General features: G+C 37.0%; 2 protein-coding genes across 2 annotated transcripts; both read right to left on the bottom strand.

The window, feature by feature from the left end:
- Positions 1 to 7375: 7375 nt before the first annotated feature.
- On the bottom strand, positions 7376 to 11394 carry LOC137963944 (uncharacterized). Its single transcript, XM_068811174.1, has 2 exons — positions 7603 to 11394; positions 7376 to 7458 (listed from the first exon to the last, which is right to left on the bottom strand). Exon 1 carries the CDS (start codon positions 11392 to 11394, stop codon positions 7657 to 7659), a length of 3738 nt encoding a protein of 1245 aa, XP_068667275.1. The 3' UTR covers positions 7376 to 7458; positions 7603 to 7656.
- Positions 11395 to 11540: 146 nt separating this feature from the next.
- LOC137962168 (protein NO VEIN-like) lies at positions 11541 to 26264 on the bottom strand. Its single transcript, XM_068808898.1, has 4 exons — positions 26106 to 26264; positions 13256 to 13466; positions 11622 to 12392; positions 11541 to 11575 (listed from the first exon to the last, which is right to left on the bottom strand). Exons 1-4 carry the CDS (start codon positions 26262 to 26264, stop codon positions 11541 to 11543), a joined length of 1176 nt encoding a protein of 391 aa, XP_068664999.1.
- Positions 26265 to 26686: the final 422 nt, after the last annotated feature.

Genomic DNA, 26686 nt, shown 5'->3' with positions numbered 1-26686 from the left:
GATCTTCCACTCTCGTTCTCTCGACATGAATCAAGGAACAAAGATCGCCTTTTGTCACTCGTCAGGAGACGATTTAGTGAAAATGGAGGGATTTCTTCTTCTTATTCCTCATTTTTCCTCTTCGATTTTTGAACATTAAAGAGATTAAAGCTGCGTGCAGAAGATATGCTATTTTGTTTTATGATTACAACCTGAGAAGAAGATTGTGGAGATAATGCTACCAGTTACATGATTTTTCATGTTTTTCTCGTCATAATAATTTTAATATTTTTAACTACATTAAGTAACTAGTAGCGGAAGAGTATTTTTTTATCTGACAATAATAAGTTTTATTTTTTTGTTTTTGTCATAGGTGAAGATTTTGCTCATGCGGGGACTTAGTATATTGTTATCTAGCATGAAGAGAAAGAGTTATAGTTTATAAATTTATACTGGATTTATAGTTTTTATTTGGGTGATGATAAATTGATATTGATATTTTATTTAATTTTTTTGTGTTTGATTATTGTATAGATTTTATTCATAATATTATGCAGTGTTTATGGAGTGTATAGACAATTTTATGCAGGTATTATGTACATAGGTTATGCCCAATTTTAAGTAGATATTATACCCAATTTTAAGTAGATGTTATGCCCAATTTTAAGTAGAGGTCATGCCTAGTTTTATGTAAAATGTATGCATAATTTTATATACAATTTATTGACATGTATTTTTTGAAAACTTTTAAATGTATGTTGGAGCTCAAACTCGAGACATTATTTTTTGAAAAGTTTTAAATGTATGTTGAAGTTTGAACTCGAATAAAATTATTGGGCTCCAGCTCGATAACAATTTTAGGCTTGAGGCCGACCTTAGCTCGAGCTCGAGTTCGAACTATTTAAATCAAGCTCGGCTCGAACATAGGCAGGTTCGGGCTCGGCTTGGCTCGATGCCACCCCTAATCATATGTAGTTGTGGCATCAAACTGAGTGGGTTCATGAGTAGCTCGAGCTAGGCTCAATTCCAGCTCGAATCGATTTATCTGGATCTCAAATCGAGTTCGAGATCCAGATAAGGCTCTTTTAAGTTAGCGATCCGAGCTCGACCAAACTATGGTTCGGTTCGAAAGCTCACGAGATGACTCGTTAACTTAACGAGTGGCCCGATGCCACCCCTACTGGTGACCGTGTTGAAGTTGATGAGTTAATTGCACAAATTGAAACCGACAAGGTTGCTTCTGAAACTTCATAGTTATGTTAGACATGTTTAATTGAGATTGTTGTATATCTCTTAACTTTCTTCCTTCCACTTCTTGTGTCAGATGACCATTGATGTCAATAACCCTGCACCTAGAATAATTGAAAAGGTAAAGCATGGTTTCCTTCTTCCCTTTTGTTGTCACTATTGTTGTTTACTTGATTATCCTCACTGAAGAAATGCACATCCACTGCACTGATGTTAAAAATGCTCGATTTCCTGTAGCTTTTTGCAAAAGAAGGTGATATTGTAATGCCAGGAACCAAGGTTGCTGACATTTCAAAATCTGTTGCTGGAGCATCTGAGGTTTCTATGCAAGAGAAACCTAAGGAGACTCCCAAGTCATCATCTCCTCCAACTGGAAAAGAAAAAGTGGAGAAAGAGCAGCCTAAAGCCCAAGTGGCCCCCTCAAGTAGAAGCCTAAAACACCTACTCCAACTCCTAAAACCACAACTAAAAAACCTGTACTTCCACCCAAAGAAAGGGAAAGGCAAGTAAGTATCTTGCTTTTATGTCTCTCCCTCTGCCCACCCCAACCCAAAAATAAAGCAAAGAAAGCCTAGTAATTTGTTCCTAGTATTTTTGTGGTTCAATGCAAGTTTTAAAACCTAATTTTTTTTTCAGGTTCCTATGAAAAGACCAAGGAGAAGGATTGCTACGCGCTTGAAGGACTCTCAGAACACTTTTACAATGCTAACGACATTCAATGAGTGTTAAGGATAGTCCCACTTATATTAGTGAGTACAAGAATCTTGCATTTATTAGATGGCAAGTGGTTAGTCATTTTAGGATACGGCCTTGGACCCAATTTAACAATGAGGTCGATATGTAAGTAATTACAAGCTTTTATTGCAACAAAAAACTTGAGAACCTATTTTTGTAGTTTTCATGAGGTTAGAGTTGCATTATTTAAGATTGTAATTAGAGTTGTAAGCAGGTAAAGGAGGGAATGGGTAATGGGTATTATGTTACTCATTTTGTTAACCATACCTTTGTTCCATTACCCATTTCATCTGAATGGATAACAACTTGTTCCATATATGATTTTCTTACTCATAATAAATAGTTAAAAAATTTAAAGTTGAAAATTAAATTGCAACATCACATAAGATTCATACAAAACTATGATATATTATAAAACCATAAAACTAATAAAACATCTTTATAATATAAAAAATTCTATTATCCTCTCCTTTATTCTAGGTTGGATATGTATCATATAGAACCAGGGTAAACGGGTGCAGAAAACTGGGTGATGGGTAATAGGGTATGTTGGCCCAAATTCATAAACGGGTAAAAATTTCTCTTCCATATCCTTTTATAATTAAACGGGTAATTGGGTAAGCGGGTAAAATTGCCAACCCGAAATGTAATGTATATAATATAATTTTTGAATTATGTACCTGTTGTGTTACCTAAAATAATTTCATTGAGAGTCTGGTGTTTCACATTCTCTAATATTTTGATCTTCTCTATTGAAGTGCAACACTAATCTTGAGGGTTTTCTTCTCACACATCTCTGAGGGCTTCTATGGAAACATTATTTTCCTTGCTTATGGATTCCTTCTAGAAATATTGTTTTTTCGTCTTGTTGGTGTGGTTGATGTTTTATCTCATGCACAACTAATATGATGAACCTCGGCTCTGAGTATAAGGATGCCTTTTTTAAGAAGCATGGGGTGAAAATGGGGCTTATGTTTGGGTTTGTCAAGGTAAATATTGCTTTTTGAGGTTTTGCTTCTCGAATTTCCCTCGATGGTGTATCCTCATATCCCTTTTCATTTTGTTCCAGACAGCTATAAGTGGTCTTCTGGATAATTACATTCCAACACTCTCCCTCAAGTTAGACGATATAAATCATATAAGTCATGTTTGCTATAAAAATATACAAAATCTTTCTTATGTAATGTTTCTGTAAAAATATCACTAAGTTGCTTCGAAGACTTCACATATGGTGTAATCATTTTTTTATTTAGCTCCGCTTCTCGAATGAAATGGCAGTCAATTTATGTGTTTTGTCCTTCCTATAAAAATAACAATTTGATTATCACATCTCATTTCTATATGTGTTTTCACATAGAACCAAAACTCTTCCATCAAAGATTTCACCCACATAAACTCACATGTAGTACTAGCCATTGCCCTTTATTCTGCTATAGTACTAGATATGGCCACACCGGTCCTTTTTACTTCTTCGTGTCACTAAATTTCCTCCAACAAAGGTACAAAAACTACTAATGGAGTGCTTATTAAGTTTAGATCTTATATGGTTGGCATCAGAAAACCCTTTTAACTTCAAGACTTGTGTTAGGTTTATACATGTACAACGTCATGATGCACCACTCTAGGAGACTCCATCAACTGACTATTGCAAATGATATATCTTGTCTAGTGACAATGACATATAACAAATTTTCAAAAAAATTATGATAATGAATTTTATCTTGTAATAAAGGACTTTGCTCACAGTACAAATACATACTAGGTTCTATAGGGGTATCTATTAATTTGGCCTCTACCAATCCAGTTTTCTGTTACATCTCTGTCACATATTTCCTTTGTGATACAAAACTCCATATCTACAATGAGCTATCTCAATTCCAGGAAAACATCTTAAGGTCCCAAAATTGTTGGTTTGAAAATAAGTTTGCAAGTGACATTTCACATATGCATTCCCCTATATATCACTATCTGACAAAATAATATCAACAACATACACTAATAAAATTGCAATACCAGTTAATCACCTCAACACAAACACTTAATCATTACAATCATGACTATGTACAAACCAAACTTCATAACCACTTTAATGAACTTGTCAACCCACACTCTAGGGCTCTACTTAACCCCATAATTTTTTTTTTGAAGCCTACACACTTTCTAACTCTCTGTCTAAGAAAAATAACTGGATGATTGCTTCATAAAAACTTCCTCGGTCAAATCTCCATACAATTATTCTTAACATCAAATCAAAACAACAACCAATTTTGATCAAAAGTGACAAAAATTAAGATGAGCCATAGGAGCAATGGTTTCAGTATAATGCACATCATATGCTGAGTATAACCTTTGGTGACTAACCGGGCTGTGTAAAAATTAATTGTCTCATGAGAATAGTACTTCATTGTATAAACCCAATGACAACCTACAACCTTAGTGCCCTTCGAAAGATTGCACAAATCCTAGGTAACCTGAGATAGAAACACAAACACTTAATCGTTACAATCATGACTATGTACAAACCAAACTTCATAACCACTTTACTGAATTTGTCAAACCAGACTCTAGGGCTCTACTTAAGCCCATAAATTGTTTTTCGAAATCTACACAGTTTCTGATTCTCTGTCTAAGCAACATAACTGGATGATTGCTTCATAAAAACTTCATCGGTCAGATCTCCATACAATTATTCTTAACATCAAGTCAAAACAACAACCAATTCTGATCAAAAGTGAGAAAAATTAAGATGAGCCATAGGAGCAATGCTTTCAGTATAATTCACATCATATATTGAGTGTAACATTTGGTGACTAACCGGGCTTTGTAAAAATTAATTGTCTCATGAGAATAGTACTTCATCGTATAAACCCAATGACAACCTATGACCTTAGTGCCCTTCGAAAGATTGCAAAAATCCTAGGTAACCTGAGATAGCCATACAACCATTTCCTCATCTATAACATGCTTCCATTCTCTAAAAACCAAAGCCACTAGCTCAAATTGATGTATACATAGAAGAAGAAAAAACAAGTGAAGAAAAAAATAAACGAGAAATAAGTAACATACTCAAATAAGGGTTAATGAGTATTAGGTCTAGACTTGGATTGTTTACCCAAATAAATAGTAAGATTAAGATCAATATAAACGGAAGATGCACTTATTGGTGGTGCAGTCAAAGAAACTGACACTGGTGTTGACTGAAAGGACAAGGGAAACTCCACCTGCAAATCAATAAGTCTTAGCATTTTAGTCTTTTTTTTTCTTTTTCCCCCTTCTTTTGTATACCTTCAATGTTTTCTAAAAATTTCTCTTTCTTCATATTCAACAATTTTTTCTTCCACGATTAAGTCATACACTACATCATTCACCCTTTCTTCAAAAGAACCCGACTTCAAGTTCTTAGTTTCAGCTTCATGCTCACAATAATCTGGTGATCGATGGTTGTTATTGAATATATCACTTGTTAGTAACTCCAATTCAGCTATCTTGTTGTCCTTTGAGTTCGTTAGTGGAAACAAGGCTGAAATTTTCTTCATCAATTTCAGAGAATGGTATAAAATAGGTTTAAATCTCTCATAATCTCCTTAGTAGACAATAGAGTGAGTTTTTCCCTATTGACAAAGGAGTAAGTGTTAACCTTCTATCATGCTACCATGGTCTAAACTAAAAGGTGGAATGTATCCATAGAAACAATATCCCACCATAAGCTTGTGAACTATTTACTCCTCTAGGTGCTCTCTTAATGGAATCCACGACATAATTATCATGAAAAAAAAGATAATTGACATACTAAATTTAAGCCTTTCCTAAAATGACTACTAATACAAAAAAGACATACCAACTATTGAATTTTCCAAAGAAATTTATCCTAATTGAGACTATTAACCATGGTAGCTAAGCAAGGAAATTTGCATCAACAGTAAGAGAAGAAAATTCCGATATGCTCCCTAGATCTCTTGATTTTCAAAACTTTGTGTTTGCCTATCTTTGAGTGTCTTTGCAAAATGGAGCACTCTTGTATCAATAAAGTTGTAAATTTTGTGGCAATCATCTTTGGATTGACTTACTAGTATAATTTTTCCTTATAGGCAAATGAAACCATATACACATAGAATAATACAATGTTAAGTAATAAATAATATTTTTTTAAGTTGTAAATAATACATTAAACAAAAAATATATATTATGTTACTATATAATTGTATACTATCTTCTAAATTGTCCTAATATTAAGTTGATATATACTTTTTAGTTTAGTAGTACATGACACTATGCTCTCATCCAAGCTATCATTGTGTTGAAAGGTACCCCCTCAATGTAGTCGAACTCGATTTGGTGGAGACAGTAAACCTAGAATTTTAGGAAAGCCGGTAATCTATTTTCTTCTTTGTAAGATAATGCTCACTTCCTCCTTGAAGAATGTTCAAAACTTTGGAGTTTTACTAAAACTTTTCAATGACTATGCATTTGTATCTAAACAAAACCCAAACTTGAAGATATCAATTACACAAAGCTTGAAGTTTAGTTTCAAGGGCAAAGTCAAAACCATTTCAACTCAAGTCACTCAACATATAAATATTAAACAAATTTAAAAACAAAGAAGAAAGTTATTAATTTACCATCATATCCAAACCAACACAACCCTTTTACGCCCGATTAAGCTCTAGTAATTTATATGTCACGTATAATTAATTATATATCGTAATGAATTATGGGCATAAACTTAGTGGGTTGTGCGTTTATCTACATGTTTGTCGAGAGAAAAAGAAACATACATATAAAGTCTAATACATATTATTCATTATTGATGGCTATTAATTATTCTTTAAGGTTTAACACAATTAATAATTAAACATTTATAATTGGTATTAGTATTGAAAAAATAAAATATGTTGTTAATTTATTTGTTAACTATTCAGTGTTCATTCATTAATTAGAATTTCCATTTGCGATTATCCGCTTTAGTTGTGACTAATTTTTGGTTTGTTATTACTAATCTTATAATTGTTATGTATTGATAATTTTTTTTTAAAATTTTTATAGAAATAAAACATACTATTAAATGAATTAATTAAATTCACATTTTGCTATCAATTAAATAACAAATATATTAATTATATGCTCATAATTGACAAATATAGTAAGCATAGACATTATTTCCTATTAGGATGCTAATTAATTAAAAAAATATATAATAGTAATTGATAGATACATATAATATAATACATATTTTATGACTTTGTTATTCTTATATTAATTAATTCATTTTCTAACGAAACAAACCTAAAATAAAAATAAAATCATGTCGGAGGAAACCCCCACAATCTCAAAACGCCATTTAGAAAAGATATTCATTATTATTTCCTCTACATTACACCAGTTGAAGGAGACAACGGACGTGATGGCGGCGGCGGAGGAGGACAGCCCAAATTTGGTCAAGTGACATCAGGCAAGGAGGTCTGGAGCAAACTAATTTCCGACAGAAAGAACCCTCGACTGCAAAGCACAATGGTAAGTTCATATGATCTTCTTTGTTTACATACAAGCACGAGATCAACAACATCACATTCCACACACCAAAAACCAAAATCCAAGGACACGAAAACAGAAAGCAAGCACTAATTTTCAGTCAGACCATACCTGTAGAATGGGTAGAAAGTAGTTCATCGATTTGCAGTAGCAGAACACTTGAGATCAACTAGAGGAGGATAATGCACATGATATGAACGCTTCATCCTCCAGAGGGACATCCATGTTTTTACTCTTGAGTAGGAAGTCCACTGCCTCTTCATCAAAGTCTAGCAAGTACCCAACCTTGATAAGCTCCGTTAATTCGGACATCCAATCTGGTGTATCCCATAACAGTCCCTCTGAAACAACTTCAGAGAAACAAGTTGCAAACTCAATATTCGCCTTATGACCAGATTGTTTGTCAATTTTCTGAAGAAACAGCTTGCCATTCTCCCTCTCCCATCGAACCATTCTACTTGCCTTCGCAGTAGCACACTTTCCTGAAGACATCGGCAGCACATAACTCACTGTAATAGGTTCTGGACTCTCATAAATTTCCACATCCCAAAACCCTTTAGCAATCTGATGCTTCTTTTCTACACTTATTTCACGAGAAGAATCAGAAAGGAAGGACAGTATAATACGAAATAATCCTTTCTGGTGCAGAAATACTGCTGGATTGACAATCTTGAATTCAGTTCCATCAGAAATAGAAGATTCCACCTTCTGCACAGCTTCAGAAATAGTTCGAACTCCGATACTGCTATAGATTTCATATAGTTTACTTCGAGACAGAGAAGGGACGGTTGATTTGGGCAGCCAAACAAACACTGGATTTGCAATTTCCTTCTCGAACAATTCTTTTAATAGCAAATCATTAGGGATAAAGACATCATGCTTGTCATCTAACTTAATTGCATCTGTATCCAAGTAGACAGGAAGCCGAGAGAAGCCACCACTCAGAAGTTTCTCTGTTGTTTTATTCCAGTTTTTTGCAATGAAAGACCAAAAAGAACAACATTCAAGACAAGTCAACAGTCTGTCCTCCATTTCCCAGTCCCTCCACAACTTGCAATAATCATAAATAGAAGGCCGGTGTCTTACCCCAAGGGCCATGGAGAAGAAAAAGAGCAGTTCCTTCTCATAATATTCCTCCAAAATAATCAACCGTGATCCAAAGAGATTATCTCTGTCCCACAGAACACAGCCATCCGGACCCACCCATTCACCATCATCCTCTCCATTTGGGATCCAAATCCAGCTAGCACTCTTAGTTTCTGGTTCCCAACTAACCTTGCTCAGGTAAGTGTATATTCTGGTTATAACACTAATCTGAGAATGAAAGCCGAGATTGCTTGCAATCAGTGAAGACCCACCCTTAATATCTATAGTTACTCCAATCGCTTCCAGTTCATTTTTATAGGACATTATTGCAGTACCATAAAAAGTTTCATCTATGAAAGGTCCATCTTTCCGATGCAGATGAGAATCCCAACTGGAACTAAACAATATGGAGTCTCCAGGAGATTTGTAGCCCATGTGAGTTTTGATCCATTCTTTGCTCGCACGCTCTTTGAGCTCCTTGACCAGTGTTCCGTCCTTCTCTTGCAAGTGTCGGATACATTGTAATAGGGCAAACACATTCACAGGTGTCACATGGGCTGCAATTTGCGGAATTTTAAGACCAGCTGCTACAAATCTCGACCCTACTTTAAACTCTACCACAACCCCCAACTCCTTCAGCATATCTTTGTGGTCATGGATGACTTTACCGTAGCAAGTCTCACTATCATCTATGAAAGGCAGGCAGGCTATTGCACTGATAGGTTCCCATTCTGCATCAAACAAAATTGAATCCTTAGGAGACCTGTACCCTAAATAGGTTTTCAGCCATTTTTCATCTTGGAGACATGTTGATAAATTGGAATGCAATGGATGTCCTTTGCCCGTCGAATGCTTGCAAAAGGAAAGCAAAGACAACACATTTTCTTTAGTTAACGAACATGAAGATAGATGCTGCCTAAAAGAGCGGGCCACTGCCTTAGATGCTTTAGCAAAATGTGTAACTACCCCAGTCTTCTTCAATTCATTCTTGTATGATCGAATGCCATCTCCGTAAAATTTCTCATCTATCAAAGGAATGTTATCAAACACCTGCAGAAGGCTTCCCCATTCATTATTAAACAGAAAGGATTCACTAGGAAGCTTGTAGCCATGGTTGGTTTTAACCCATTTCTGGTCCTTCAGTTCTCTCTCAATCTGATTAGACACTTTTGAATCACGAATGCATTCCAAAATCAAAAGAATGCTTTCAGCTGGCAGAGAGGTCAAAGATGCAGGTGGCAGAAAATTGGCAGCCACTATCTGCCGGTCAAATTCAACTAAAACACCTAGTAATTGAAATTCCACCTTATAACTCCGTATTTCAGCGCCATAGTATGTATCCTCTATGAAGGGAAGCTTACTGATCCGTGAGGCAGCATTCCATTCTGAATCAAACAAAACAGACCCAACAGGTGATCTATACCCAACAGATGTTTTTAACCAAGCCCCATCTTTAACACTAGAGATGAACTCCTTAGGAGATGGACACTCCTCGCGCAAATATCTTATGAACTTCAGCATGTAAAGCACTGAACTTTTGCTTAAAGTGGAGGAAGCAGCAAGTGACATAAGATGCTTCCCAATGAATCGACATGCTTCACCAAACTCAGACATAACCCCAACAACTTTTAGCTCCTCTGTGTAACAACTAATATTGTTGCCATAAAATCTTTCATCAATGAGAGGAATATCAACCAGTTCACAACCAGCCTGCAATACGATTCCCCATGTTGAGTTATATAAGAATGATTCTGATGGTGGCCGGTAACCAACAGATGTTTTCAACCAACCTCCTTTTTTAATGCACTTCAGAAACTTCTGTGGGATACGAAAGCCTTTTGCTCTTAAATTGCGAATCCAATCGAGAAGCAAAAGTGTATTTTCCAAATTTAAAGGAGAATAAACAGAACTAAATGCTGCATTAGGAGGGCAAAAATCAGGTAAATCCGACACTTGAGTGTAATTTCTCAAGAACGACATTAGCTTGTTCTCTGATGTACATGTGTTTGCAAAATAACCCCCACCTAAATAGACCTCTCCTAATTCTACATAATTTTTTCCGATCCAAGGATTTGAACCCAGTAGGCCAACCCACTTGCTCCGTTTTGCAGGCACAAGTAGAACTTGCCTTTCACTGATCATATCTCCACAGCTATCGATAATTGGCATGGTAACACATAATTCACGAACTTCCTTGTCCGATATATAACCTCTTGAATGGGAATGATAAAGAAGGTGAGCAAAAGCAACCACAAACCTTTTATCATTCTTTATCTCTCTAAGAACCAGACAACAATACTCCCAATAACTTATATTATGCACCTTTCCAATCTCTTTAAGCCAATCTTTTACTATTTTTCTTTTGGGAAACTCGTTCAGAACTTCTTGGGTTTTCGCTGGCATAAAGAACCTTTGTGCACAACATCTGAATTCTTTGTTCCAATCAATAAGCCATGAGATATGCTGAGTGTCAGATGATAAGCAGATCCTATCAACATTATCAGTGGCCCTAGTAATATTCCATAAACACACACTGTTATCCCCACCAACACATTTCAAAATAGGTAACGTACCAACATTAGTACTTTTAAAACAGCTTCCCCAGTTTTCAGCAAAAAAGCAAAGAAGCTCCAAATATACATCATCAAGCACTCCCATTACCAGATTAGAATTTCTGACACACTTGATGTACCATTCTCTATCAACATATCCAACACCTAGGAAATCTAAAATGTGATCATAGGCAGCATTATCAAATGTAGAGTTCAGAATATAAATGTCATGGGATGACAAATTATGCAAGCTGACACCTTGCATCCTTGCCTTGGTCAAGATCTCCCAGAAAGCTGGCATGAGCCGACCCACTTCATCAGGCCTGTAGAAAAATCGTTGATCTGTGTACGTCTCTGCTGGTAAGATATTTTTAGCAACCACTTTTGCTTTTATTTCCTCTCTCACTTTGTTCAGGTCTGGGTACGAGGATTCCTCCACAGGCAAGCTTTCAAATACATTCAGCAAACTAGATAAAGGTGCAGTTCCAACACCTGCCAAAAGCGATCTAAATGCTTCAACAAATGCATTAGGCACACAGGTCAGGATTCCTTTATTCCACTTATCATCCAAGAGTATAGTTTCCCTGGATGAAGCCAAAACAAAATCAGCCTGAATAATGAATGGAAAATTTGTTACCATTTCTGTGGGCAGATATGCGTAGACCCCTGGTGACCTCATCCCTCTTTTTATACGATCACCATAAGGGAAAGCTAGAGTAATAACCCATTCTTCAATCTCATTCCTCCTTACAACTTGGTTTTCCAAATTTACAGGAAACTTCTGCCTCCACATATAGTAAACGCATTCTTCCTTTTCCCCATCACTGTTCTCTTTGGCAGAGAGATGGAGAGTGGATGATTCAGCATTAATGCTCTTTCTCTCCTCATAGTTAGTTTCGGTAGTGATAGAAATTGCTCGTAGTGTATTGCATCCAGGATCTTCAGTATGTTCCCTTACAGAAAGCTGCCTGATTTTTGAAAGAAACAGAAGGACTTCTGGATGGATATTGGATAGTTGTTGCTTCACCCTTGCCACTTTTTCAGATTTCAATGGAAGAACTATAGTTGTTGTTGGGAGGATCTTATCAGCACCATATATGTGCTTGATATCAGAAAGAGTCGGTTTCTCCTTCACCCATTCTGGGACTATGTATCCAGGTATGTCGTAGTCTGGAAGTGGATCTTCATTGAACCCAATTTGATACCCATTGCTAAAAATGAATGGTTGACTGGTAATTAGAAATACACTCTTGAATCCTATACCTGTGGATCCACCAGGACACAAATTTGTTAGGAAAGTGATCACTGCACAACTACTTTTAACTTTTATTAGCAAAACAAAAAAAGTAACTTGCTTTAAAAATATTAACACATCAGGTTTTGTAATCGACTTGCTAAGACCCTCACTGTTGGAGGATAATGCACATCTATGATGACTTTGTATAAATTACTAATCAGTGTACTTCAGTACGGGTTGTTGGGCAGCATACTCTTCGTGCTACCAATGGTGAAGCTGACAGACGTGACAAAGAGGGAGTTTCTCACGCTCCCAAGTGTTTGGGGAATCCCTTCCACTCTTTGTTCCGGCTTGACTCTCTACCATTTTGTCACTGCCAATGAAGGAAGAAAAGATATCACCCCTGACTAGGGAAAATTGTCAAACTAGGGCAAACTTGTTTGTTTCTTTTTTGTTTTTGTTTTCTTTTAGCTTTTTTTAGTTTTGCATATCTTTCTACTTTTAAGTGATACTCTTCATTACAAAACAAGTTCTAATATATCACCAACCAAAAATAAAAGAGAAGTTGAGACAATCATAGGAAAGGAGAAAGATGAAGGTGGATCAAATACCCCACCAGCCAACGTGCATAAGGGTAAGACTCTCCTAGAAAACCCTCTTCTCGTCTAGAAGCAGCTATCCAGAACTCTACAAAAGAATTATTGCAACAGGCAGATCATACGCTACAACTCTAATACAGTTCCTTGTGCAATTAAATGCAGTATGAGATCAGAGTTTCCCCATCAAACATCAGATGAGGGTTAGCAATAAATCAATTCTCTAGCTACCAGATAAGCAATGGCATGTATCAGTATTGTCAACTCAAGATGAAAGATGATAACAGATATACCTTTCTCTCCAATATATCCTTGCTGCCTCTTTCCCTTCTTGGTAGACTTCCCAACGCTACAAATTGATTCAATATTTTTCTCAAAGAAACCCTTTTCATTATTGAAAATAAGTAAAGTAGCAGAGGCTCCAGTGGCAGTAATATCCTGAGATGTTATCACAAACTCCAAAGAAGGTTGCACCCCAGGAGGATATTCATTATCTTCAGCATTCTGTCCATACAAAATTTAAACAGTTCAGTCTTTAGTCACAGCACCAACAGTACTCCAAGAAAATTTTAATATGTTTGTGCAACTGCCTCTGTTAAATATATATATATGGGTCATCATAGTTTTAGAATGAATAATTATTCAGGCTTCTGCTCACAAAGCTGTTAGGTAATTTTGAAAAGAGGAGCAGCTCATCATTGCCTTTAGACATTAAACCAAATTAAGCCACCAAGCAAGTCCCACCATTTCACGTGTCATCCTAGAGCTTTAGCAATGAAAAGATTTGCTTTCTAAGGGATATGAACAGGAACTATTGACTCTTGCACAATGATTCTCGAACCATCCCACCCAGTGAACTCGTTTTTGTGATGGATTTTCCGTTCAAGCGATTCAGACAGTATGTGACTTGAAATAAGAGTTTAGAAAAATAAATGCCGATGAAAAGCAGTTGACTTCTGTTTTCGCATGAAATTGATTTTTTGACCTTTCAGGTTACAATTTACAGTTGGAACAGTGGATCTCAAGTTCAGTGTGGAAGTTAAATCCTAGTAAGTGGACTACATTAGACCAAGCCATGAATGTGGTCTACCACTACTTGGATGAGCTATCTGAACTGTGGGTCAATCACAGAGACCAACAACCCAATTTTGCACTAGTTTAAGTCAACAACACTTATCTTCTTTAAGAAATAGCCTACAGTAATGTCCTTACTGGATTTCAGTTGGAATTGAAGATTGAAGCCCTCATTGAGAAGATAAAGAAAATAAAAATTAATTTTAACATGAATTGTACGAAGGAAAACTGCTGTTAGCTCACTTTTCCCTAGAAAAAGGATTTGTCAAAAGGGTAGATGAGGGAGACAAAAAGGACTGCCTAAGAATTTAAAAGTATTGAGAGAATATATATGGTACAAATATTTTGAGAGAAGGGATGTGTATGAGACATAGGAGATATGTCAACATGTTAGACCTGTCACAAGACGCACAAAAAATTGATATTATTTGGACCATATATTGCTCAGGCAACCAATTAACTTACAGATGCATCCAAATATGTAAAGAAAAATTTAGGACTACAAAGTAAGTCAAATAGCAGGAGAAATAGGGGTGGCAATAATTAGGGCTCAAGTAGGGCCATCTTGAGCCTATTGTTCAATGGGTTGACCCTAACCTAACCCATCTATTAATATCAGGTGTTAATCTAAAATTTCATATATTTTTATTGTAAAGCAATAGCCTTTTCATAAGGATTTTTTTTGTGTTTGAGGAAGCAACTCTCCCTAGACAACCTTCTTACTTTTTCAATTCTCTCCTTCTACATTCAAGATTAATAAACTCCTACTGTTATTAAGTGAACAAAGTAGGGGGATATCTATTTTTTGACAAAAAACTTTATTTTAGAAAATACATCCAGGGGTATTTTGGTTATTTTACAACTTCATTGGTTAAATTCTTTAGGTAATCCTATTCTGCATGGTAAATTATATCAGTTATTAAATTTTCATGTACATAGGATGTGTAGTTAGGGAGATATAAGGAGATTAAGGTTTATTAAATCTATAGGGGTATTTTTATAATTTATAACTCAAAACACTTAGTTAAGAAGTATGTGAATTCGTGCACAGTTCCCAAAGAAGCCATTTCAAGCTCTTCAAAAAAAATTTCTTCTCCTTTCTCCTTTTCTCTCAATGTTCTCCTCTTCCTTCACCCAAATCTTGATTTTTACATGGTATTAGAGCAATAGATCGTTGTTGGAAGCATTCTATTGCACATTCTTGCCATTTTTGAAGAAGGCGACCTACTGGAAGGAGAAAAACTACAGGTTGTTTGTGCTAGTTCATCAAAGATAAGTTTTCTTTTCTTTTCTTAGCCATAACCTTAAGGATACTGGTCCTTATGAATCATTGAAGGAATCTCTACACATTGATAGTCCTAATTGGGTTCCTAATTGAGTTTTTTGAGATCCACGTCACCCAACCCAGTGTTGGATGCCTTCATATAGGGGTGGCATTGAGTCGAGCTGAGCTCGAACCTACATATGTTCGAGCTAGGTTTGATTTAAATATTTTGAACTTGAGATCGAGCCAAACCTAGCCACGAGTTTAAAATTGTAATCCAGCTCGAGCCTAATAATTTTAACCAAGTTCAAGCTCGAGCCTAATAATTTTAATCAAGTTCAAGCTAGAGCTCAAGCTCGAGCCGAATTCGATCTCCAACTTACATTTAAAACTTGCAAAAAACAATAACTACCAAGAAGAAAATGAAAATGGAAAAAAAATAAATAAATTAACAAAACAAAAAACCTAAAAAACATCCATGAACAAGAAACATTTGAGGAAAGTTTTAAAAAGATTGAGGAAACCAATGAGAAGCTACTTATAATTTTGCAATAAAAAGACATGAATCAAACATTAAGAAATAATGTATGAGAACTTGTTATTGAAAAATATTATCATGAATCTTGATAATCAATTAATCAGGTATCGTAGAATCTACTAAATCAAGCAACTTTCTCCAATAAAAAGATTGAAATAATAATGTGTACAAATAAAAGTGATTAACTTAAGAGTGTGAGATTTATATTCACACCATTTTACTAAAAAAAATAAAACATAAGAGTGTTATTTCAAAAAAAATTCCTTTGTACCACATGCACTATACCTTTTGAGGCGGTACACGTTGAAACTTTCCTATTATATACTGGCTATGCCATGTATATCTGCCAAATAAATGTTACTTATTTTGTATAGTTATATACCTATTAACATTATGAACTTGTAATTCCTCAAAATTGCTTGACTTTCACCCCACAAATTGACATAAAAAATAAAAATGATACCTAATACTTAAACAATCCGAAATAATAGTTAAACTTATTTGCTATGAGTTGAGTTTGATTGAGTGTCCTCACATTTTGATACATGGTGTGTATATAAAGTCCATGGTCCTCGAGTGAAGCGGTTCCCATGCTCAAACACCTGACTTTGTGGTTTGTACCAGTTTGGTCATTGAGTGCGGCTAACCTGCTTGTCATCGACTTCCGCGAGAAAGCTAAAAGACGAGGCAAGAGAAAAGGGTCAGAGCCAAGGGCGCCTCCCTTCCTTCCAGTTCACACCACTGTACGGTGTCCAATCCATTTTGCATGTTCTTCATGTTACGTGAGGCCTCCGCCGGTGATGGCTTTTGTTGCCACTATGGCTCCTGTTCCTGTCATCAACTTGTCTGTTTTCTCTTCCGGGGATGACTACCAGAGGCGGATATGCATGCAAACCTTGTCGTCTGCATGCAAGGTGTGGAGACTTTTCCAGGTCATCAATCACAGGGTTCCCCGCAAGCTTCTCACATCGACGATGGCCATCTCTCGTGACTTTTTCTCCCTTCCCATGGAGGAGAAACACAAGTACGTCAACGACTCCGTTTCCTACAAAAAGGTATGGCAGTCGAATGGGGTATAAGAAGGCATCAGACTTGATTAGGGCTACTACTTCTTCCACTACCTCCACCTTGTCTCCACCCATAAAGACTACCATAAATGGTTGCAAGAGGCAGAGAACTACCAGGAGGTTGTCACTCAGTACGAAGACCAAACCTTTGCAAGCAAATCCACTCTGTCTTCTCCTCTAGCATGGGTCTGTCGAAGGGAACTCTTACCGAGTGCTTCGAGGGAGGGGGTAAGAAAACCTCCACGCAAGCTTCCGAATCAACTTGTATCCCAAATGCCCAGAGCCCTAGATGGCTCTAGGCCTGTCTCTACACAGCGACCCAAGCGTGCTCACCCTAATTCCCCAAACTCCAAAGGTTGCCATTGACAGCAGCTAGCCAATACACCCAAAAGACCGATCTGTTAGGTGCGAAAAGCTACCGCCTACAAGAGTGGACGAAACCACTCTGACACCCACCTCGCCCATTCTTGACCGCCTCTCACGGGATTCGAACACAGGACGTGGTGTGCCCAACTCTGATACCATGACAGTGCCTAGCAACCTCCCAGAAGGTCATCCATCCTAAGATTACTCTCACTCAGGCTCTCTTAACTTCAGAATTCTTAGTCAGATACCTAACCAATACAACCCGAAAAGACTAGCCGTTTAAGGTACGGAAAGCTAAGTACCTAACCCATAAGTGGACTAGGGGCGGACAGAACCTAACCCAGGTGGATCAGAACCACCTATCTCTGACACCCACCCCGCCTATTCTGGAGCCGTCTCTCACGGGATTCGAACGACGGACCTGGCGTGCCCAGCTTTGATACCATGATAGCGGCTAGCCAATACACCCAAAAGACCGATCTGTTAGGTGCGAAAAGCTACCGCCTACAAGAGTGGACGGAACCACTCTAATAGCCATCACCGAATCTATGATTTTCTATCTGAAGCCTCGTTCTTGTTTACTAAAATGAGCCCAATTCTAATATCGAATTCAATTCGAGATCGAGATAACTCGAATCGAGCCCAGCTAAAGCTCAAGCTACTAGCGAACCGGCTCGGGTCAATGCCACCCTTACTTGCATCATCACCCGACTGATGACATCAACCCTAATTGCTACTATTTTTGCATGATATTTGTTGAAATAGCTGTGAATTGTTGGTTATTAGATTGTTGAAGTGCACATATCCTATTTTTGTGCCCTAACCATAATTTTGTGAGTGAGGCCCACCTTGGTGATAGATCTAGAAATTGTCAAGAAGCTTAAATTGGTAATTTTCTGATCATATATCAGTATTTATGGCTGAGACAGGAAAAGTTTATACCCCGGCTAGAGAAAATTGTTGGTTTGATGGAAAGGATACCATTATGATTACTTTGGAAAAATTAACAGGTCCTAATTATCTTAATTGGGCTAAGTCTATCAGTATGTATCTTAAGGGTAGAAATAAGTTGAAGTTTATTCGAGACGATCCTTCAGTGCCTCCAAATGATGATTGGGAAGCAGAGGACAATCAAGTTATGACCTGAATTGTCAATAGTATTGATTCTAATCTTAAAATTCAGGTGATGAATTGCGAAACAGCAAAGACTATGTAGTTGTTATTGTCTCTAGAATCTTTACATGCTCAAGAGAGAAATCTCTCTCGAGTTTATGAGTAGTATACACACTTTTTTGGGTTAAAAAGAAGAAATCGAAGTGTTACAAAATATTACAGTACATTCCTTGGCATATGGCAAAAGATCAACAACTATTTACTATAGATGAGAATGAGTTGAGAACACAGCAAAGTCAGCTACTTGTTACAAAAAATTTGGATGGTTTAGGTGCTGAATTTGATGATATTAAAACCTAGATGTTAGCTTCATATAAAATTCCTACTTTCTCTACCACTTTTAATTGTATTATGAGGGTTGAGAAGACTATTGTACCTGGAGTAGGTAAAGGAGGTAAAATAATGGAAGTCACTGCTCTTAATTCTTCCAACACTACATCAGCCCCTACAGATTCCTCTAGACGTAGAGGTAGAGGGTGAGATAGAGGGGGCTCAGGCAGAGGTAGAGGACGTGGTGATGGTAAGTCAGACAAGAAGTGTATTCATTGTGGTATAAATAATTATTATTCTGCTAGATGTTGGGTTAATTTTGGGAAGTCTGCATGAGCTAATTCAACAACTCCTGAAAGTGGAAGTGGGAGTTTAGATTCTTCTATGTCGATTACACCGTGTGCTCCAGAAGAGATGCAAGTATTGATGTAGCAGCAACAACAAATTGCTCTGTGCATGGCCGAAATCTTTATTGCCTCGACTTCAACATTTGTAACTCATGCTTCTTTCCCAGTCCCTAGTTCTACCAGTGTTGACTCAGGTATAGGCGCTTATTATGCTCACTTGTCACCGTTCTTGGGTTCTTGACTTTGCCACCTCTTAACTCAATATTAATAAACTCCTACAATTATTAAGGGAACAAAGTAGGGATATCTATTCTTTGACAAAAAACTTTATGTTAGAAAATACATCCAAGGGTATTTTGGTCATTTTACTACTTCAGTGGTTTATTTTCTTTAGGTAATCCTATTCTACCTGTTAAATTATATCAATGGTTAAATTTTCATGTACATAGGATGTGTAGTTAGGGAGATACTAGGAGGATAAGGTTTATTAAGTGTATAAGGGCATTTTTGTAATTTATAACTCAAAACACTTACTTAAGAGGTCTGAGAATTCGGGCATAGTTCTCAACAAAGCCTTTTCAAGTTCTTCAAAAAATTCTTCTTCTCCTTTCTCTTTTTCTTCTCTTCCTTCTACTAAATCTTGATTTTTACATGGTAACAGAACAGTAGATCGTTGTTGGATGCATTCTACTGCAGATTCTTGCCATTTTTTAAGAGGGCGACCTGTTGAAAGGAGAAAAACTACAAGTTTTTTATGTTGAAAGTTAAGTTTTTTTTTTCTTTGCCATAACCTTAAGGATACTGGTCTTTTTGGATCATTGAAGGATTCTCTACACATTGATAATCCTAATTGGGTTCCTAATTGAGTTTTTTGAGATCTACGTCACCCAATCGAGTGTTAGATGCCTTCATATAGGGGTGGCATCGACTCGAGCAGAGCCCGAACCCGCATATGTTTGAGTTGTGTTTGATTTAAATATTTTGAACTTGAGCTCGAACCAAGCCTAGTCTCGAGTTTAAAATTGTAATCGAGCTCGAGCCTAATAATTTTAACCAAGTACGAGCTCGAGTCTAATAATTTTAATCAAGTTCAAGCTCGAGCTCAAGCCGAGTTCGAGCTCCAACCTTCATTTAAAACTTAAAAATAATAATAATTACCAAGTAGAAAATGAAAATGGAAAAAAAATAAATCAATTAACAAAAAAAAAACGTAAAAAAAAAAATCCATGCACGAGAAACATTTGAGGAAAGTTATAAAAATATTGAGGAAACCAAGATAATTTTGCAATAAAAAGACACGAATCAAACATTAAGAAATCATGTATGAGAACTTGTTATTGAAAAAGATTATCATGAATCATGATAATTAAATAATCAAGTATCATAGAATCTACTCAATCATGCAACTTTCACCAATAAGACTAAAATAATAATGTGTACAAATAAAAGCAATTAACTTAAGAGCTTGAGATTTCAAAAAAAATTCCTTTGTACCACATGCACTATACCTTTTGAGGCAGTACATGTTGAAACTTTCCTATTACATACTAGTTATGCCATGTATTCAACTGCCAAATTAATGTTACTTATTTTGTATAATATTTATATACCTATTAACATTATGAACTTGTAATTCCTCAAAATTGCTTGACTTTCACCCCACAAATTAACATAAAAAATAAAAATGATACCTAATACTTAAACAATCTGAAATAATAGTTAAACTTATTTGCTATGAGCTGAGTTTGATTGAGTGTCCTCACACTTTGATACAACATGTGTATATAAAGTCCATGGTCCTTGACTGAAGCTGGTCCCATGCTCAAACACCTGACTTTGTGGTTTGTACTGGTTCGGTCATTGAGTGTGGCTGACTTGCTTGTCGTCGACTTCCATGAGAAAACTGAAAGACGAGGCAAGAGAAGAGGGCCTCCCTTCCCTCCAGTTCACACCACTGTACGGTGTCCAATCCGTTTTGCATGTTGTTCATGTTACATGAGGCCTCCACAGGTGACAACTTCTGTTGCCACCGTGGCTTCCGTTCCCGTCATCAACTTGTTTGCTTTCTTTTTCGGGGATGATTACCTAAGGCGGATAAGCATGCAGACCTTGTCGCCTGCATGCAGGGTGTGGGGACTTTTCCAGGTTGTCAATCACAGGGTCCCCGTGAGCTTCTCGCATCGACGATGGCCGTGTCTCATGACTTTTTCTCCCATCCCATGGAGGATGTTAATTTTTAAGACTCCATGGATTTATCTCATAGAGAAAAAGAGAGACACGCACATTGGTTAAAACATGACGAAAAAGAGGTTATGGACTTATATCCAAACCCTCCCTCTTAAGCTCTATTTATAAATGAATAAAAATAAATATTATAATTATAGTAAGATTGAAGAAGATACTAGAAGCATAAACTAATTACATTAGTGCTACCCTAATTACATCATATCTTCCAACACTCCTCCTCAAGCTGGGAGGTAATGGCAATGATCTCAGCTTGAACCAAATAACATATATATAGTAATAAGCTCCTCCATCATGGTGTCCCAACCCGGGCACTGACTCTCAAAGGTAGAAATGGGTGATAAGTGGGTATGTCTGTCATTCACAAGACGGCAATAAAAGACCCATGGATACATATAAAAAGTCTCAATGGACTTAAAAATGAGGAGTTCTTCTTTAGAAATAATGTTTCAATCAAAGAGACATAATAGCAAGAGCAGAAATGGGCCAATGCCCAAATAACATGTACCACATATGCATTTGTATAGTAGCGGATAACTGATAAATAATAGAAATCCTTAAGAGTAATAAGGACATATGAAATAGTATGCAGCGAGTCCATCAGTAAATAAGGAAGTTGTACCAAATAGTGTGTTAACCAAGGAATATGTTGCCACTACTTCAAAATAATAATCCAGCCAGAGACAAAGAATAGAGTCGGGGAAGAAATATGTTTAGAACTCGGACCCAAACACGTATACCGAGGCAAAAAAATAAGTGGGCCAAATCAGGTTGACCCAGGCATAGAGTTGAGCCCAATTAACTTGGTAGATCATAAGCAAGCAACGCTTGGGTTGTTGGGTCACTGGGTTAACTCGGCCTAATCCAGGTTGGAGCAGGCGCTGAACCGACGCTTGATTAAATTTTCATAACTTAGGAAAAATTTAATCGCAATAGTCTTCTTCCTCTTCTTCGGCAACGACACCAATCAGAGCAGACTCAGAAATAGAGAGGATAGTCAGCAATGAACAAGTTAGAGCGAAGGAGAAGAAATAGCAATTCCAACCGCAGCCTGCTGTCATCGTCCCCGCTTCCGAACAAAGCGGAAAACTAGAGACGACAACGCTGGCGTTGAACAGAAACTTGATCTTTTAAAAAATAATTCAATCTTGTAGAGAGTCAATTATGGACACAAAATAATCTAGTGGATTTGCAAAGATGAAGGCGAAGTTTTCGAAAATAGCGGAGAAGATATCTCCCAGAGAATCAACAGTAAATCTTCTCGAACAGAGCAAATATATTCTCGACAAAAATAGAACCTTGATGGAATGAAACCTCGACAAAAATAGAACCTTGATGGAATGAAACCTCGAAAAAAATAGAACCTCAGCAAAATGAAATGGCAAATGAGTTTCCGAAAAAAAAAAATAACAGCAAAGATAAGAGAGTCTTCCAGATTAACAGCAACATAGAACTTTCCGAAGATAGCCAACAGATATCCAAAAATCTTCCCGGATTACCAACAATTGCCGAGATACAGTAGCAACAAAATAATAGCGAGGATAGTGGAAGAATCTTTATGAGACACTTTGGCTGGTATTTTGGAATGAAGATATTGCACCAAAGGACCTTCCTAAAGCAAAAAATGCTTTCAGAATGCCTCTAAGCCGTGTTTCCAAGGTTTCTTCTTCTTTCATATCTCTATCTTCTCACACCATAAGAGACCTCAAGTTCTCAGATGAACAAGCAGAATCAATACATTCGTAGAGTGTCCATTTTAAAGTACCAACCTCCACCAATGAGTTTGAAACTTTTTTTCTCAATGGACGAAAAAGGAGAAGAAGCCTGAATTGCGTGAAAAAGGATTGCTAAATATTTCGCCAGCTAATTCTGGAAAAAGAAGTGGAGCTTTTGAGAGAAAATGAGATGTCAACCTTCACTATCTATTTGCAAATCGACGAAGATCGGTCAGGAAAGACTCCTTGACGAAAGAGACAATTTTTAGTCAACCTACAAAATGTAAGTCGTCAAGGCTGTTTCTGTATGGACATGATAGAGGAACGGTACAATCTGTAGAATCCGGTTGTGAAGTGTAATCTGCAGGAGGTGAAAGAGATGTAAACCTTCCTTTGAAGGAAAATATATTCACGAACAACAGTGTAATACTGTGCAATAGGAGAAAAAATAAAGGGTTTCTGGAATCCTGAAAACCATACTAGAGTCCTATGTTAAATTGGGTACAAGGTCTATCCCAAAATTACTAGCCACTTAGGAAACCTCTTCTACCAACTAATAAACTCGAGCTCTTTGATCTCACTAATCCATGTGGGACTATTCCTTAACACTCCCCCTCACGTGTAGCTTCTGAATCAAACTTGTATCCCAAATGCCCGAAGCCCCAGATGGCGTTGGACCTGTCTCCACATAGTGACCTAGGCATATTCACCCTGATTCCCGAAACTCCAAAGTTGCCGTCACTGAATCCCTGATTTTCTATTTAAAGTCTCGTTCTCGTTTACTAAAACAAGCTTGATTCTAATCTTGAATTCCATTCGAGATCAAGATAACTCGAACTGATCCGAGCTCGAGCTACTCGCGAACTAACTCGATTAGACGTCACCCTTACCTACATCATTACCCAACTGATGACATCAGCCTTAGTTGCTACTACTTTTGCATGATATCGGTTGAAATAGTTATGAATTGTTAGTTATTAGATTGTTGAAATGCAAATATCCTATTTTTGTGAGTGAGACACCTTGGTGATAAATCTAGAAATTGTCAAGAAGCTTAAATTTGTAATTTTGTGATCATATATCAGTATTTATGGTTGAGACAGGAGAAGTTTATATCCCGGCTAGAGAAAAATTTGGGTTTGATGGAAAGGATACCATTATGATTACTTTGAAAAAATTGACAGGTCCTAATTATCTTGATTGGGCTACGTCTTTCAGAATGTATCTTAAGAGTAGAAATAAGTTGATGTTTATTCGAGATGATCCTCTAGTGCTTTCAGTTGATGATTGGGAGGCAGAGGACAATCAAGTTATGACCTGGATTGTCGATAGTATTGATTCAACTCATAAAAATCAGGTGATGAATTGTGAGACAACAAAGGCTATGTAGTTGTTGTTGTCTCTAGAATCTTTATATGCACATGAGAGTAATCTCTCTTGAGTTTATGAGTTGTATACACACTTTTTTGGGTTAAAAAGAAAAAATCGAACAATTACAAAATATTAAAGTGCATTCCTCGGCATATGGCAAAAGATCAACAACTATTTACTACATATGAGAATGAGTTGAGAAAACAGCAAAATCGGCTACTTGTTGCAAAAAAAATTGGATGGTTTAGATATTGAATTTCATGCTATTAAAGCCCAGATGTTAACTTTAGATGAAATTCCTACTTTCTCTACCACTTTTAATCGTATTATGAGGGTTGAGAAGACTATTGTACCTAGAGCAGGTAAAGGAGGTAAAATAGAGGAAACCACTGCTCTTAATGCTTCCAACACTACATCAACCCCAATAGATTCCTCTAAACAGAGAGGTAGAGGCTGAGATAGAGGGGTTTCAAGCAGAGGTAGAGGACATGGTGATGGTAAGTTAGACAAGAAGTGTGTTCATTATGGCAGAAATAATTATTATTCTGGCATATGTTGGGTTAAGTTTGGGAAGCCTGCATGAGCTAATTCAACAACTCCTAAAAGTGGAAGTTTAGATTCTTCTATGTCGATTACACCGTGTGCCCCAGACGAGATGCAAGTATTGATACAACAACAACAGAAAATTGCTCAGTGCATGGCCCAAATCTTTGTTGCCTCGAGTTCAACATTTGTAGCTCATGCTTCTTTCCCAATCCCTAGTTCTACCAGTGTTCACTCAGGTATGGCCGCTTATCATGCTCAATTGTTACCGTTCCTGGGTTCTTGACTTTGCCGCCTCTAGACACATGTCATGTATATTGTCATTGTTTTCCAATTTAAAAGAGTCCTTGTGTGACAAACATGTTAATTTTGCCTCTCGTGAGAGATGGGGTAAACTACCTGGAGAACCTTTGGCAAAATAATGTTCAGGCATTACATACCATCACATATTTCTCCTATATAGTGGCACTTGTGGCTAGGTTATGTTGCAATAAAAATGACTCGAAGTCTTTCTAAACTTTCCTTCGAAATCTTAATTTCAATGCGAGTAATGTCAATTGGGCAAACATCATAGAAGTTCATTTCTAGTCTCATCTCATAAAACCAGCCATTTATTTGAGATTGTACACTCAAACGTTAGGGGGTCCTTGTCCTATGACTAGTCAGTTTGGTCATAAGTATTTTATTTCCTTTATTGATAATTTTAGTAGGTGTACTTGAATTTACCTTCTTAAGAAAAATCTGAGACCTTTGATGGAATCAAAGGTGTCTTCAATGAAATAAAAAATTAGTGAACAGGTATCAAAGAAGAGCAAAGGAAACAGAGGGAACAGATCCACCCCCACCCCCATGACATCATAACTGGTTCAACAACCATTTTTTAGTGATTGAACCAAGAACCCAACCACTTTGGAGGTATCTGTTGATAAATTCTAATAGCATTAAGAAAAAATATATGAAATATAAACTTCTGTAAAAAATTAAGTGTTACTAACAAGAATCAAGAAGCAACTCATTGATTAAGAAAGTATGCAGCTACATAACAAAGACGTACCAAGTTGTGCTGAACAATAGATACATATTGGTCTACATATATGTGTTTTATCAGGTAAAATTGGTGAAAATAATAGATCCAACTTAAACAGTGCCATTTTTTTTACGCTGCATCTACCTGGATGAGCTCCATAAGGAAATGAACATCTTTGGCATAAAGCTCCGCGGAAAGGTTTCTGACCGAGTGGTGAAGGTCTTCAGAGAGAGGATTCGGTTTATCAGCTCCGATGGAGAACTTCTCTCTCCTGATCTTCTCAATGTGCTCCCGAGGAGTCATTTTGGACGACAAACGATCTAAAAGGAAGACAGGAAACGGCAGAGATAATGAACTGAAGAAGTTTAATAAGAACCGAAGTAAAAGTCTTCTTCCTCTCTTATGTAGGACTACGTGTGAAAGTCTGACACAAGCTTTCTGCTCTGCTGTATACGGACCTTCGAATCCGACTGTCCGAGTGGTCGATTCCCCTTTCACGAGGAGAATTACTTGGGAGCCAAGGCACGAGTTTAGAATAGCCTTCAGGAAAGGAAACGGAAAAGAAAACCAGAATCCGTACCACGACCGCCGAAAGACAATGCGACGTGGGTCGTCGTTGAGGTGACTTGATTCTTCTCTTTCTCGTCCGATTCACGGAGGAAACTTCGGCGCGAAGAGAGGGTAAAGCGAGGCTCGAACGTCCCAGTTTACTCGTATATAGCAAT

The sequence above is a fragment of the Aristolochia californica genome, unplaced genomic scaffold (genome assembly GCF_029961685.1).
Source record: "Aristolochia californica isolate CCGP_79_NKW_82.1479 unplaced genomic scaffold, dmAriCali1.0.hap1 SCAF_4, whole genome shotgun sequence".
NCBI lineage: Eukaryota > Viridiplantae > Streptophyta > Magnoliopsida > Piperales > Aristolochiaceae > Aristolochia > Aristolochia californica.
This window is presented reverse-complemented; position numbering and strand designations above follow the sequence as displayed.